Source organism: Myotis brandtii, unplaced genomic scaffold, assembly GCF_000412655.1.
Source record: "Myotis brandtii unplaced genomic scaffold, ASM41265v1 scaffold46, whole genome shotgun sequence".
Classification (NCBI taxonomy): Eukaryota; Metazoa; Chordata; class Mammalia; order Chiroptera; family Vespertilionidae; genus Myotis; species Myotis brandtii.
In genome coordinates, this window is record NW_005367587.1 from 117,252 (window position 1) to 133,260 (window position 16,009).

At 48.4% G+C, this 16,009-nt stretch overlaps 2 protein-coding genes across 2 annotated transcripts in view; one reads left to right on the forward strand and one right to left on the reverse strand.

Annotated features, from left to right (window-relative positions):
* Positions 1–1,407: 1,407 nt before the first annotated feature.
* TIGIT (T cell immunoreceptor with Ig and ITIM domains) lies at positions 1,408–11,944 on the forward strand. Its single transcript, XM_005875312.2, has 4 exons — positions 1,408–1,477; positions 2,358–2,687; positions 5,958–6,058; positions 11,309–11,944. The coding sequence occupies exons 1-4, from the start codon at positions 1,414–1,416 to the stop codon at positions 11,543–11,545; spliced, it is 732 nt and encodes a 243-aa protein (XP_005875374.1). The 5' UTR covers positions 1,408–1,413; the 3' UTR covers positions 11,546–11,944.
* ZBTB20 (zinc finger and BTB domain containing 20) overlaps positions 8,694–16,009 on the reverse strand; it is an 853,596-nt gene continuing 846,280 nt past the window's right edge. Inside the window, exon 4 of the mRNA XM_014546966.1 lies at positions 8,694–8,742. Within this exon, the coding sequence (XP_014402452.1) occupies positions 8,738–8,742 (5 nt within the window). The 3' untranslated portion in view covers positions 8,694–8,737. The remainder of the gene's footprint in view (positions 8,743–16,009) is intronic.

The following is a 16,009-nucleotide window of genomic DNA, read 5'->3' on the forward strand; positions in this document are numbered from 1 at the left end:
ACTGTGTTCCTCTTTGGACTGATTGCTTAGAAACAAATGGAACAATTCTTCAACTATTTTTTTTTTTTTTTACCCAGTCTAAATTTCTTTGGATTCCTCATCATCGAAGACAGGTCCTGCCTGTATGGTTTCCAATCACCCCACTGCAGGAACACAGGCTGTGCATTTATGATAGCCCAAACCCCAGCATGCACCTCTCAGTGCTCCAGCCCCACTGGCTGCTCTTGGCTTTCCCTCACAGAAGAACCCAGGGAGGGGAAGAAGCTGGTCTGAGATGTAGCATCAGGGGAGAAGGGGACAGGAGCCTGGACGGTGTGGAAGCTCAGGGTGCTTGGCTGGACTGGAGAGGGCAGAGCACGGGGCTTCAGATGCTCCTCTTGGTGGAGCTATTTTCAGTGCATACACCACAGAGTGTGTCCAAAGGAGCAGCGGTGAGCCCTGGGGGCAGGTGAATGTGGGCCCTCCACCTCCTCTCCCCAGAGTGTGGCTTCACTGGAGAGCAAGCTTTGACTAATGTGTCTCATATCTCCAGAGCCTGCAGTCGAGTCTGGTCCTTTGTAGGGACTCAGGGACTTTCAAATAAATGAAGGGAGGGAGGGAGAGAGAAAGCGAGGGACGGGCGGTGGGAGGGAGGATGAGCCAACAGTAGGATTTGTCAATGAACTGGAGCTTCAAGCAAAGATCACATGATCTCTTTCCAGGGTCAGGCATTCCCGATTTTCATGGGGTTGCCATGCAGGAGAAAACTCACTTTTCTGGTCTCCTCTGATAATACAGGGTCAGAGAGATTAAGCCAGAATTCAACAAAGTCTCAGTCCAGATAAACAAGAAAGAAGATACAAGATTCAAGGAGAGGACCTCATTCAAGGAAAGTGTGGCTATGTTTGTCCAAGACTTTGTCCCACCCAGGTCTTGTCTCCATAGTCACTGCCTCTTGCTCACTGGCTCAGAGTGCCAGTGCAGTGCCTGGCCTGAGAGTGCACACTCTTAAGTTTCTCTTAGTTCTGCACATTCTTTAGTAGGATGAAGTCAGGGAACTCCATCGGTAACAGGTTCTATAAAGAAGTGATGCCCTGAGCTTGTTAAATAAAGGCTGATTTTTTTTTTTTAAAAAAAGTGCAGTAAGAGAATGTAAATGAGTAGATTGACTAATAGTATCCAAAGACCAGTGCAGTGTACCGCTCACCATATCGCCGCTTATTTTTTTAATGTGTTTCCTTCACGGCCTTTCTTGTGGCTCGCTGTGCAGTTTGTGTGCTTGTTGAGAACCGCATCTGTCTTTGGTTTTGCTGAACTCTGTTTTTCCGAGACCCTCTCTGCTCACAGGCTCAGTTTCGCCTTGCCAGCTGCACTCGGCCAGTTTCTGTGGCAGAGGAGGCCACATCTGCTTCCTGAGGCCCCCTGGGCAGAAGCATGCAGTGGTGTCTCCTCCTGATCTGGGCTCAGGGGCTGAGGCAGGCTCCCCTCCTGGCGTCAGGTAGGGACTGAAACTCCAGCCTAGAACCCGAGGAAGAGGGAGAGCCGGGAGGCAGGAAGGGGAGGCAGGGAGTGAATGCTCTATCGGTCGGGAAGGAAACCACAGTGTTCAGAGCCCCGTGTCCTACTTTTCTCTCCTGAGAACGTGGCACAGGTCTGTTCTGGGCGGCAGATGAAGGAGGGGGGCCGGGGGGTAGCCTGACTGGCCAACCCCAGAAAGGAAGAAGGGGGAGAGAAGGGATTAAGCAGGGGGGTGATCCATTTACTTAAAGTTCACTCCTGCCCCTTCTATGGATCAACATGTTTTCTTAACAGATTCTAGAGATCCTAACATTTTAGATTGAATTCATGTTAAATCTATGTCCTTCTGTATTAAAAGGGGGCACAAATGTTTAAAAACGGCAGTGTTGGTTTTTGTTTTGCTTTCTGAGCCACCCGAGGGTGGTAAGTGCCAAAAGGGTGGTTTTGCGTGGAGACCCAGTTTCTCACCAACGCTCCTTCCCTTTGGAGTTCATGGCTTTCCTGAAGGGTTTTCCAGGCACCCCAATGGCAACCAACCAAACAGCCAGGTTTTATTTTAAAGGGTAATGTGTCCAGCCCAGCCCTGGGCTGCTGGAAGATATAATAAAACAGAAGCAGTGGCTGCCAGGGTTTATATTGTAAAGCAAGCAGCTGAAAATCACCCATGCGCTGGTCATGACGCTGTATCACAGCAGAGCACCTGGGATGTGCTCCATCTCCCGGGCGGGCGGAGTGACAGGTGGACCGGAGAGATGACCATTCCAAAAGCCAGTCCTGGTCACAAAGCCCCTTGGGATTTCTATGGGAAGGAGCGGGCCATCTGCTGACCGGGACTCACGCACGCCTTCTCCCTTCCCCAGGAGCCGTGGCAGGCAGAATAGTGACTGTGGGGAACATTTCTGCAGAGGAAGGTGGCTCTGTCACCTTACAATGTCACCTGTCCTCCACCACAGCCACGGTGACTCAGGTCGACTGGAAGCAGCAGGACCAATTTCTGGCCATTCATCACGCGGAGTCCGGGTGGTCCATCTACCCGGCTTTCAGGGAGCGAGTGGTCCCCCGCCCCAACCTGGGCCTCACCCTGCAGTCCCTGACTACGAACGACACAGGGGTGTACTCCTGTGTCTATCACACCTTCCCTGATGGCATTTACAGAGGAAGATTCTTCCTAGAGGTCCTACGAAGCTCAGGTATGCCCTCTGGAGCAGAGCAGAGGACGAACCTTATCCTTTAGGATGGAAAATGCATCCCTGCCATGTGTACTGGAGGAGGGCCACCCAACCCTGCTCACACTCACATCACCTGGGGCTTTTAAATAATGTCGGTGCCAGTGCTCATCCCAGAACAATTCAGTAGTAATCTCTAGGAGTGGAGCCAGGACCTGATAGGTGCTACAAGCATCCCTTGTGATTCCAATGAGCAGGCAACATTGATAACCACACTTTTGGGTATAAAAAGGACATTTTGTGTATATGTATTGACTAGAGACCTGGTGCATGAATTCGTGCAAGGGTGGGGTCCCTCGACCAGGCCAGAAATCAGGGCAGATTGGGGCTGTCTCGCCCAATCCCGGGGCTGATCATGGCTGGCCAGCCAGGGGGAGGTTGGTTGTGGGAGCACACTGACCACCAGGGGGCAGCTTCTGCATTGAGCATCTGCCCCCTGGTGGTCAGTGCACATCATAGCTGGTTGTCCGGTCATCAGTTGTCTAGTTGTAATGGTTGCTTAGGCTTTTATATATATAGATATGGTCATCTAGAAAACGTTCTCATTTATGAGGTTAGCATGGATCATGCAGGTTAGAATTAGCTCCTAAATTTATAAGGGATTAGAGCTGGTTAGAAACAAAGCTGTGTGCTAAGTGTAAATGTACAATAATTTGCATTTTAGAAAGGTTTTTGATTTTTTTAAAATTACAGTTGACATGCAATATTATATCAGTTTCAGGTGAACAAAATGGTGATAGGCATTTGTGTACTTTACAAAGTGATCACCCTGATAAGTCTAGTACCCAACTGGCGTCATACACAGTTATGATAGTATCATTAACTATATTCCCTGTGCTGTACTTTACATCTTTGTGATTGTTTTTATATCTGGCAATCCTACATCTTAACCTCTCCCCCTTTTTCATTCATCCCCCCAACTGGCAACCATCAGTTTATTCTCTGTATCTATGAGTTTTTTTGTTCATTTATTTGTTTTTTTTCTTTTTAGATTCCACATATAAGTGAAATCATATGATATTTGTCTTTCTTTGTCTGACTTATTTCACTTAGCATAATACCCTTTAGGTCCACCCATGTTGTCACAAAGGCAAGATTTCATTCTTCTTTATGGCTGATTAATATTCCACTGTGCCAGTGTACCACACCTTTTGTGTGCATTCATGGACACGTAGGTTGCTTCCGCATCTTGGCTATTGCAAATAGTGCTGCAGTGAACATAAGGGTGCCTATGTCTTTTTGAATTAGTGTTTTGAATGTCTTTGGATAAATACCCAGACGTGGAATTGCTGGGTCACAATGATAGCTCTATTTTTAAGTTTACGATAATTTACATTTGTTCCTGCTTCATAGCTTCCAAAATAATCTCACATTTGTTATCCACCTGGACACTTGAACCAGATGTCGGGACGGTGGGAAAGGATCCTGACCGTATCTGAGAGACAGTGGAGTGGAGTGGTTATGAGCTCAGGCTGATGCCAGGCAGCCGGTGTCCAAATCCCGGTGCTGCTGGTGACCACAGACAGGATTAGGTAGCCGCTCAGTGCGTTGGTTTTCTCCTCTGTGAAAGGAGGCGGTTGTCAGACCTTGTGAAGTGCTGACAGGATTGAATTACTTACCACAGGCAGCTCGGCACCTGGAACATGCATGGGAAGCACCACGTACGTCTCAGTGATGAATGCGCTGCTTGTCTGACTGATGCAGGTGGAAGCTGAGGCTTGCAGTGGCTCAGAGCATTAGCGCTGAGTTTAACACAGGTGTTCTGGTTCCCTCTGAACTTCTATTTGCTGATTGTGTTAGAGATTAAGCTTTATGAGTTGGCAAAATCTGTGAAACTGTTTCCTTAAAGTTGCTTTTCAAATGCTTGCTCCCACATAGGCCAATTATGCATGTGGACAAGAGCCTACATGTTTTTCTGTTCTGTGTTCAGCCCTCTGCAGGCCCTCTGCCCCCTGTCACTGCCCTCCATGGCCCCTCTGCTCCCCGTCTGCCCCCTCCCCCCGCCTGTGGCCAAAGCAGGGAATGGAACCCTCAGGGCAGGAGAAGCGCGTGCTGGGGGTTTGGGCGCCCTCTCCTACCCCTCCTGGTACCGTGTGGGGACTGCGGGCACTGCCCTTGTTCTCAGGGACTGCATGCCTAGGCCACCATCCCAGCAATCGCAGCCCTGAATCAGAGGGAAGAGGGCCGGCCTCTGCCACGCCCTCCTCTTTTCTCCCTGGCACCTGGGTTCCCCCGACCTTCTGGGACGGAGGTGGAGATGGGGGAGCGGCCTGGAAACCTCCCCCGCAGCAAGCACACAGGGGTAACCGTCCTGTTTCTCTCACACGCTCCTTGGATAAAATATCATCTCTTCAAAACTCCCTTCCTGCCTCTTCCTCCTTCCATTTCCATTTTATGTTCCTAGAAATTATCTTGTTCATGTTTAATTCATATCACAAACATTGATGAAGCACCAGTTATGTGTCAGGCGCTTGATAAATATTTGTGGTATGGGCCTGGCAGGCGTGGCTCAGTGGTTGAGGTCACAGTTCCACTCCTGGTCAGGGCACATGCCTGGGTTGCGGGCTCGATCCCCAGTAGGGGGCCTGCAGGAGGCAGCCGATCAATGATTCTCATCATTGACGCTTCTATCTCTCTCTCCCTCTCCCTTCTTCTCTGAAATCCATAAAATATGTATTTAAAAAGAATCTGTGGTATGAATGAAGGAAAACAGTAAAGGACACAGACCCAGGACCCTGCTCCCACCAGGTCTCACCGCCCAGGAGGAATAAGTGTCATGGGCTTAAGGTGAAAGGTTATGTGCTTTTTCTCTTTTTTTTTGCACTTTAATATTAATTTTATTTTAATTTTTAAGTTAACATTTTCCTACTAGTATGATTATAAATATGAAGTTTAATGAAATAAAATATTCCTTTTCCATTTTTTCTGGATGCTGCCACTTGTTTTATTTCATGAGTATTTCCCAAAGTGAGGCTGTTGAGTCGAGGAGGGGGGTTAGCAATGGCCTGCTCCGGTGTAAACGTGTGAGGTACACAACGGCTGCGTGTCAGTGGCTCATGGTGGGCCAGGCAGACGCTCTGTGGTCCAAGCAGCTGGGTTAGTGGTCCAGTCTGTGGCCGGAGAAAGGCCTGGCCAGCCCGCACCTCTGTGCCCTGAGCTCAGGCCTCCCTGGGAAATTTGGTTGCCCTTTGCTTCTGGCCTCAGTCCGTTTCCCTTATTTTGTCCTCCCGCTAGGGGCTGGGCACAGCGCTGGGTTCCTGATCCCGCTGCTGGGAGTCCTGTTGCTGGTGGTCATCTGCACAGCGGCCACCATGGTGGTCACGTTGGCCAGAAAGGTAAGACTCTGGACCCCACGTCGGCCACCCTGGCCCTTTCTGATTCTCCTTCTGTCCAGAGACAGACATAGACGGGATCCCCCACTGCCCTTCGTGCCTTTTTCGTGGTCCTTGTTCCGCCTGTTGGGGAAGTTGTTTGCATTCTCCTTCTGTGCCTCCCTTATCTGGGAGCCCGAGAGGTTGGACCTGTCTCCCTCCAGTCTCGTTGTCACCTGCAGCTCCTAGTTCCTGCCTGTCCCTTCGGCCATCCCCCGGGGTTTGAGTTACCTGCTTTGGCTGTGATGCATCTGGGGCATCTGCTCTGTGAGGGGGATGTTGTACATCAGCCCATTTAGCGTTAACAGTTCTCTAGTGGTGCCCGGCTGCCCATGATCCTGCAGGATGAGAAGTAAAGGATGAGGGCACTGTTTTCAGATCAGGACCCTGGTATACGACTTGCCCAGGCCTAAGCCTTCTTTGAAGTTCAGTCTCTGTTTTTAAAATTTATTGTTGGCACTATTATTACATATGTTCTCCCTCCCTGCTTTGCCTCCCTGCCCCCAGCCCGCCCCCCCCAGAAGTTCCCTCTCCCCGGCCTGCAGTGGGGAGGATGCTCTGTAAATGCTGCCCTCAGGAGGACCTCTGACTCTCACTTTGCTTTCAGTTGCTGACAGATCTGTCTCCCTTTCTCTTTCGTGCAGCAGAGGGTTTAGCAAAAGCCACCCAACCCCACAGTCCTCATAATCACTGCTTACTCCGCACTTCTCCAATGTCAGAGCCACGGCATCAGCTCACAACCCCCTCCATCTGTGTCCCCTCCATTTCCCTCCTTCCCCGCCCCCTCCCCGCGGTGGGGTCCCTGTTTCCTGTTCCCATCCAGCGGTGAGGGCTCTCCTTCCACATTCCATCCAGGGCCGTTCCCAGGACAACTGTTTTAGAGCAGGTCCAGGAACTAGGGCCTGACTCGTGGATTCTGGCGACAGGGATTTACCTGCACGAGGTCTCAGGTGAAGGTGCTGAAGGAAGCAGAATGGGTGAAGAACGCTCCGCATGATGTGGTCTCGGCTGGAGACTCGGTTGAAGCGAGTCTTGTATGCAGAGCTGGTTGCATCCTAAGGCAGGGAGCTGGCCTTTTAAAAACCCACCTTCCTCAGTCATTGACTGCAGGCTGCGCAGCAGGGAGGGTCCAAGAGCAATTCTGCAGAGAAGGGGCAGCTGTGAGCCGCTCACAGCCTATACGCCCAGGCCTGGGGAGTGGGAGCACAGGTCAGGTACTGAGGATCTGAGTGGGGCACCAAGACTGCTCCCCACAGACCCCGAGAGCCAGCAGATTGCAGTCTCGAGGAATATGGCGTTGGAATCAGACAGGCCTGGGTTGGAATCCTGGCTCGACCACGTGAGCAGCTATGTCACCTGACCTTGCTGAGCCTCAGCTTTCTCATCTGTAAATCAGAAATAAGTATGGTGCTGCCTTCGTGGGGTTGCGAGAAAATTTAAGTCAAATAATTCAAGTAAGCCACTTGGGCATTTTTCCTGGCATACATTAATAACCATTATTCTTATAAGTATATGTTCTTATCATTATGCACTTTATTTATCATAGCACCTCATAATACTTGGTGCTCAATAAATATTTGTATCGCATGGATCAACTAGACCAGTGATGGCGAACCTATGACACGCGTGTCAGAGGTGACACGCGAACTCATTTTTTGGTTGATTTTTCTTTGTTAAATGGCATTTAAATATATAAAATAAATATCAAAAATATAAATCTTTGTTTTACTATGGTTGCAAATATCAAAAAATTTCTATATGTGACACGGCACCAGAGTTAAGTTAAGGTTTTTCAAAATGCTGACACACCGAGCTCAAAAGGTTCGCCATCACTGAACTAGACCAAATGAATGATTGTTATCTGCCAGGCAGCTGTTGGCAGAGTGTCCCAGGGGACTTTCTGAGAAGCACAGAAGAGACCGTGTGTCCGCACCAGGACCATGACTGCCACGCGCTGTCCTTCTCCTCGGGTTCCACGGGGGGCAGTGTTTGTCCTGCAGCCCCAGCTGCAATCCCAGTAGCTGCCTTTGATCCTTCAGGACGTCAGTGCCTTGATCCCAAACTATTTTTCCGCACAGATCACAGTTACAGAGTCCCCCATGCAGGATGCCATGCAAACGGAACAGCGAGAGACCCACCTCAGGCATATCTCCAATTCCCAGAGGACTCTGGAAGCCCAAAGAGTCCTAAGGTTCAAAGGCAAGGGGGGCCAGGCCAAGAGAGGGAGCAAGAGCACAACTGCACGGAAGGTCACACCATTCCTTTGAGGATGAGTTGGGCATCCATGCTTCCAAATGGGTGGGGTTGCGCCAAGGGACGCAGCACTTCTGTTAAGCCCAGCGTCAGCGTCCACCTATGATAACTGCCCCCTTTCTTCATACTTTTGGTAGATAAGGTGCAGCCACTCCTCCTGAAAAGGAATGAATGGACTAGTACGTGGTGAGAGAATTCCTGTGTGTGCTTCTGAGACTATGGCCTCTCTCCAGGCCCAGCTCCTCAGGGCCTGCAGTTGTGCGTCACTTTGCTCTTCCATGTTTGTTTCCAGTGAGCCTCCATGTGGCCCTATCCACTCTCCTGCGCAGTCCCCTGCATGTATTTGTGCACCTCAGAGCTTGACGCTACCAGTAACGGTGCTTCTGTTTCCTATGCTGGAAGCAAGAGAGAAATACCAATGGTGAGAAAGAATCATTGCTTGGCTGCCTCCTGCATGCCCCCTAGTGGGGATTGAGCCTGCAACCCGGGCATGTTCCCTTGACAAGGATCAAACCTGGCACCCTTCAGTCCGCAGGCCAATGCTCAATCCACTGAGCCAAACCAGCTAGGGCTGCCCACTGTGTTTTGATTCCTTGCCTTAGCTCAGCCCTCACTGATGCTGCCCTCATATGGATGTGATGGCTGACTTCAGGTCCTTGGTTTCCCCAACATATTTCACTGTTCTGGCCTATTGCTCCACAAGTGCAACTGTGGTTGTCTGACCATGAGTCCCTACTTAGATTCAGAAAATCCAGTTCTTTTAGGTATGGGGCTGTGTAAAAATGTGTGCGCGCGCATGTATGTGTGTGCGCCTGTGTGTGTGCGCCTGTGTGTGTGTGCCTGTGTGTGCATGCCTGCACGCGCATTTCAGTCCTTCAACATATACTGAGCATCTGTTATGGGCTCTGAGGTTACCCACAAGTGCAACTGTGGTTGTCTGACCATGACTCCCTACTTAGATTCAGAAAATCCAGTTCTTCTAGGTATGGGGCTGTGTAAAAATGTGTGCGCGCACGCATGTGCGGGAGCGTGTATGTGTGCCTGTGTGTGTGCGCCTGTGTGTGCATGCCTGTACGCGCATTTCAGTCCTTCAACATATACTGAGCATCTGTTATGGGCTCTGAGGTTAAACAGACATAGCCTCTTCCCCCAGGGAGCTCACAGTCTGGAGAAGACAGGATTCAGTGTTACAACAGGGAACATCCAGGAGCGCATCCCAGTGCAGGGGAGAACGCAGCTCCCTGGAAGGGTCAGAGAAGGCTTCTCGGACAACGTGCTGCAGAGCTGCATCGGCAGGATGGAGTACACAACCTTTTCAGGGAACTACAGAGGGTGGACGATGGGTGTAACATATATAAAACCGGGGAGTCAGGACACAGTGCCTGGCATTCTAGAAACCACAAGATGAGAGGCAGCTTGGTCGAGGGGAAAGAGCATAGAGCCTGGGGTCAGACAAACCCAAGTCAGAATTGGACTTGTCCTGGGGCAAGTGACTGCACCTGTCTGTGCCTCGGAGCTAATTCAAAGACTTCGATAGGGGTATTGGTGAGGTTACATGAGAAGATAGCCCAGCCCATGCTCAGGGCAGCTCTCTGGCATCAGGCCCTGTACCAGAATTTGGGGTGTTGGTGGGGCATGAAGCTGAGAAAGTGAGGGTGACCAAGTCACACGGGGCATTTTGAGGGCATCACACTAGTCTCTTGAAGAATGCATCTCAGACAAGGTTTTTTACACAACTTAAGTGGTTTTGTCAATCCCTTAAACTCCTCCTGTGGCTCCTGTAGACAATGAGTGACATTAAAGGGTTGTCAGCAAGTGACCAAGTCACACAGGGCATTTTGAGGGCATCACACTCAGTCTCTTGAAGAATGCATCTCAGACAAGGTTTTTTCACACAACTTAAGTGGTTTTGTAAATCCCTTAAACTCCTCCTGTGGTTCCTGTAGACAATGAGTGACATTAAAGGGTTGTCAGCAGAAGCATGGCATGATCCAATTTTCATTTTTGAAAGCTCACTTTGTGGGTGGCCATGTGGAAGCTGGACTAGAGGTAAGAGGGGCTCTCGAGGCAGGCGAGTGTGGAAGTACAGGCCAGAGACAGGACATGAAAGTAGGGATAGAAAAGGGAGTAGGTTTTAGAGTTTTCTAGGATAGGATTTTATGGCCACTTGGAGTTTAACATTGGCCTCCAGGTCTCAGCTGGTGCCGTAAACCAGGTTAGGGACTGTGGGGCCGGAGCCGTCTGTGGAGGAGGAAATATGTTGGGTTCCTCTGAGACAGGCTGGTCCTGAGCTTGCTGTGGGTCATCAGGTGGCCATGCCCAGTTAGCAAGTGGGCATCTCAGCCTGGAGTTCGGGGCAGAGGCCTGGACTTCCATGGGTGGAGATTTGGGAATCCTCGGAGGGGAGAGGGTGGTTGTAGATGTACATTTAGACGAAGTGTCTCAGAGAGTGTTGAATGTGGGAAGGCAGAGGGCAGACCCTGGGAAACCCCTTTAATTGGGGAGCTGATTTGCAAGCAGGAAAAAGAGCAGGGCTGGCTGAAGGTGCAGGTGGGGTTCAGGGGAGGAGGAGGAGAACCAGGGAGGAGGTGCCATGGAAGCTGGGGAAGGAGAGCATTTTAAAAAAGAAGAGGTCATCAGTGTTTGGGGTGACAAAGAGTAAGAGAGAAGTGGGGTGCAAGCTGCATCACTAGGCTTTGTGAATAGGGAGGAATGGTGACAGGTGCATTGCGTGTGTAGAAGTTTTGTTTTGGTGGAGTGGTTAGTACTGAAATCCAGCCATGACAAAACTGAGAAAGTAAGGTCAAGAGATTGGTGTTGGTCAGAATACAACTTCACGTGTGTGTGTGTGTAAGTGTGTGTGTGTGTAAGAAAGGAAGAGAGATCATTATAATTATGTATCAGTTGGGGAGTAACTTTTGAATGTCACCCCTACATACTCTGTCATTTGTTTGTTTTTAGAAGAAATTTCTCAGAATTCGTTCTGCAGAAAGTGGCCTCAGGAGAGGGCCCTGTGGACAGGAGGAATGGGGGCTCAGGGTTCCGGCCTCCCCTGCAAGCTGCGTCCTGACAGAAGCTGCAGCTGCCGGCCCATGCAGAGAGCAGAGGGATAATGACTATGACGAGCCGCACGACTACTTCAACGTCCTGAGCTACAAAAGCCTCGGGGACATCAGCTTCCCAGCAGAGACTGGTTAGCGGTGAGGGGCATCTTCTGGGAGACACAGCCTGACTATGTGTAGGGTCTGCACTCTCCATCACTGCTGTGTGTGTGTGTGTGTGTGTGTGTGTGTGTGTGTGTGTGTGTGTGTGAATGATTGCCATCCTCATCTCTGTCTGCATTTCCTCTCCCCTTCCCTTCCACTCCATTGTGGCAGACCAGGGTGAGCAGCTTGAGTCTTGATTATGAATGCGATGTTGAAAACAGTGTGACCTGATTTTGGGTCTGGCAGTTTGAGCCAATTCTGTGGCTCTGGACAACGTGTTCCTCCTAACAGCACTGGGCGGGGGCTCAGGTGACAGGGTTTTGTGGGGGATGATGATGACAGTGTGATTGTAAAGCCACATTCTTCTCATTTCTCACTGTCCTTTCCATCAACAGTTACACATTCAAGGCATTTTAGGATTAAAGCTTGGTCCCAGCTTCTGAGGGGAGAAAGGAGGATGACTAAACCATGGTCTTGAGTCTCAGCCCTTTGAGAACTTCCGTTAAGTGGGGAGATAACATTCCCATGGAAAGGTGGTAAGGGGTAAGGATGTAAGACCCAGGCCTGTGGGGAGATATGCCAGTTTGGCGGAGGTGGTCAGCATAGGCATACCTGTGGTGAACTGGCCCAGGAGGATGGGGACCAGAGGGGCTGGTCTGGTGAGAGCAGGTTTTTATCCAAGGAACTTGCAGAAAACAAAGTCGGGAGCTAAAGCCTCACAAGGAAGACCCTGGTACCAAGGGAACCAACGAGACTTCAGATTCTATTCTCTGGGCAGCGATTCAAGTCTCCTCTTGTTGGACCTACTCAGCGTATAGCGATGGGCTGTGTGGGGGCTTCAGCCTCTTCCAGCCAAGCACTGGGGGAGCCACGGAAACGGTGCGTGCTCACCGAGGGGCCTGCGTGACCTTGGGCAGTGACCCACGTTTTCTCTGTCAATCCAACACCGAACTTTTAAGAAAGCATCTGTTTCCCACTAAAAGGAAAACCTAGATTTTTAAAACAAGGACTCTTCCTAGGAAAAAATATAAAATGAGTGCGACAGTTTCTAAAAATGTACACCCCACGCTATCTTCTCTGAACGCTTACATTCAGTCCTGGCCTCTTCGTGCTGGGGTTGGGCGGCATCGGAGCTGCTCACTTCTGTTCAGGTGGCATTTAGGCTTTTATCCTCCCACTGTCTCTCAGAGAAACGAGGAGGGAGGCTGGCTTATAGGTGAGTGATTTTCTTTCACGGGCACAGGAACCGAGAGAGAATGCGAAGCAAAGCTGTCTCCTGCCAACCATTACAATAACGCATGGCTCTGCTCCCCGGAATCAGGCTGGTTGAGCAAGAAGACAATTGAACTCCTACTCCTCCTTGGATTTTTATTTTTATGTTCTCACTTTCCAACCAAACAAGTCTGTCGTTAGGAGCAATGAGCTGAAATCTGTCCAGAGTGCCAATTTGTTTGGAAGAAAGAGAGACACATGGACAACACTGTTATTTGCCATGGCAGTCAGTACACAGCACTTTTCTTGCAAAACTAGTGCAAATTTGTTGGTAGTAGAACACAATTCACGGACAGAAAATGAATGAAGATGGGATGACGAAAAGGGAGTGTTGTGTTGCTTTGATGGAGACACATATTGGGTCGAGGTAGACTGAGAGTTGGGTGTTATTGAACATGATTGTGGCAACTGGAAACATTTACAAATACCATTTGGAGTTGATAAAAACACAGAAGGACCCAGAGATGTCGTAAGTGGGACAGGTGACTAAAATAAGATTGAATTCAACGAAAATAAATTTTAAAGTGGAATTCAATGAGCTAGATTTTCCTTGGAGAACCAGAGGAGGCAATCCCGTCAAAGCCAGATTCCTGGGGTCAGTCCAGGCCAATAGCCACTCTCCACATGCAGCTATGAGCAAGGCAGATGTGTTGTGAGTGTAAAATACACATCAGGTTTTGAAGACTTAGTGTGAATAACAAGAATGTAAATGATCACATAGGTCACTTAAAATATTGATTACATGTCAAAATGACAATATTTTGGATATGTTGGGTTAAATAAAATATATTATTAAAATTGATTTCCCCTGTTTCTTTTTACTCTCTTAATGTGAACTACTGGAAAATATAAAATTGCATATGTGGCTTCCATCGTATGTTTACTGGACCATGTTGCTCAGACTCTAAACCTGAGCCAAGCTGGTACCTAGGGATGGTATCTGTCTCTGACTGATGGTCTTTCTCTCTTTCATAGTAGGGGTTGATTATACTTTTTTCCTTTCATTATGTCTTTCTAGAAATATATAGGGAAGAATCACATGGGAGGTTGAGGTAGGGGACCACTAAATACAGACAGGAAGAGACCTTAGGCTGTCTTGAATCCCCTCTTGAATTCCTTCAGGAGGAGAGGAGAATAAAAGGGGAATCATTGAATGATGAGAGTTCAGGGAGAAATAAACTTATTAATTCCTTACCCCTTACCACTCCACATTCTAAGCCTGGGCATGTAGAGTCTGATCTATAATCCAAAGAACTATATTGAACAGGTATGAGAAATTTGAGTCATGGAGCTTTGACGTAAATGATCTTCATGAGTGGACACAACTTTACTGTGCAATTTTGTATCATGACTTGTCCCTTCTCCACCACACTGGAGTTCCAGTGAATCATCACACAATTAGGTTCATACAGATCCCATCAGTGTTGACTGGACAGGAAGGGTGGCCCAGCGAATGAATGGAGTGTTCTGGTGGGCAAACCACACTCCACAGAGAGGCGGGAACCAGCAGCAGGGCTGTGGCTGTCAGCATGGGGTGTGAGTTTTGGTCAGTCTTCTGGTTCTTCCTAGTCCTGCTTCAATGCTGTAACTAGTAATCTCCACCTCCACTCCATCGCAGACCTGTCAAAAGGCCCAGGGGAGCATTATGTGTACAAGAGCCTGAGCTTTCTGGAGGTCAGAACTATATACCTTGATGTTTCAGATAATTAATTTGCATAGATAGGGTCTAGGACAATACTATCCAACAGAACTTTCTGTGATGAAAGTTCTGTGTCTTTGCTGTTGAATGTGGTAGCCACTAGACACACATAGCTATTGAGCACTTGAAAGGTGGCTAATGTGACTAAGAAACAGAATTTAAAATTGTATTTAATTTTAATTAACTTAAATTCAAATGTAGGTAAGTAGTGATGTGACTGGTAGCTAGTATATTAGACATTGCCGTGATTGCCTTGCAAATGGAGAAAACACAGAAAGATGTGTTTATAGGCTATTGGATGGCTCTACAGATGTTATGCATTTGAAAGAACTCTGACCAGGAAGAAACATGGAGGTTATATTTTAGTCCTGTAGCCTTCCTTTGATCAAGACAAACCATGAGGCCAAAAGCAGGATGTGAATTTATTTATTTCAGACTCTTTCCAAAAGATACCCGAGGTAGGTAAGTGGTCCAGGTAAGGTGCTCAGGGTCAGGGCTGTCTAGAAGTTTGCAATTGATAGGTGTTAGGCAGGAAGAGACACGCAGCACAGGACTTGCCCTGGTCATTCTGACTTCATGTAGCTTGTGAAGAACACCTTCTCTGGGGCCAAAAGTCTGGTTGATTTTATAGAGATCAACAGAGAAGTAGCTACGATGTGTCATGGACTGGGAGTCAAGACTTGTCCATGTGCTGAGCACTGACATTTCGCTTTGAAATGAGTACCTTAACTTCCTAACCCTCATTACAAATGTTTCCTCACTTATACAGTGGTAATAACAATATCTAGTGTACAGTGTTCTTAGGGAGATACAGTAAGATAATGTGGTTCACTCTTTGTAAGCTGTAAAACGCTGAATTCATATGAATATTGTATTATGTCCCACAAGCATGTGTGCCTGGCTCTGCTTATGATGCCACAGAGGTCCCCAAGGGAGCACCAACTTGTTGGGATCAATCAAAGTATCTGTAACGATCCAACTCCTAAATACTGGGGTTGAAGGAATGCTAAGAATTGCAGCTATATCCTCGGGCCTGCAAGTTATCTGTGTTTTAAAACTTTGTGTTGTGAGATGATAATCTTTTTTAAAAGTCAAACATATCTTGGATACCTATGACCTTCCTATAACAGAGGGCTGTCATTATCTTCAGAATCCATATTTATAATTAAGTTGATTTCAAGATATGGAGGCTCAATCTACACTAATAAAAGAGAAACATGGTAATTGGCGTACGACCGCTACCCTTCCCATTGGCTAATCAGCATATCCTTATGCAAATTAACTGTCAGCCAAGATGGCGGCCGGAACCCATGCACTGCCGGCCTCTCAGCTGCAACTCTAAGCAACTATATACTATGTTGCAAATAAGAAGCTAAACAAAACCCCATAAATCGGCTTTCATTCAGCCGGGCTTCAGCCAGCCACCGCAACATTGTATCGATGTTTTCAGCAGCGAGGCCTCAGAGCTAAAGCTGGCCCAGAATA

Excerpts from the sequence above, each read along its gene's own strand:
- TIGIT (XM_005875312.2), top strand. The coding sequence starts at position 1,414 with ATGCAGTGGTGTCTCCTCCTGATCTGGGCTCAGGGGCTGAGGCAGGCT. Across the intron at positions 1,478-2,357 it reads GGCTCCCCTCCTGGCGTCAG|GAGCCGTGGCAGGCAGAATA; the intron begins GTAGGGACTGAA and ends TCCCTTCCCCAG. Across the intron at positions 6,059-11,308 it reads TGGTCACGTTGGCCAGAAAG|AAGAAATTTCTCAGAATTCG; the intron begins GTAAGACTCTGG and ends GTTTGTTTTTAG.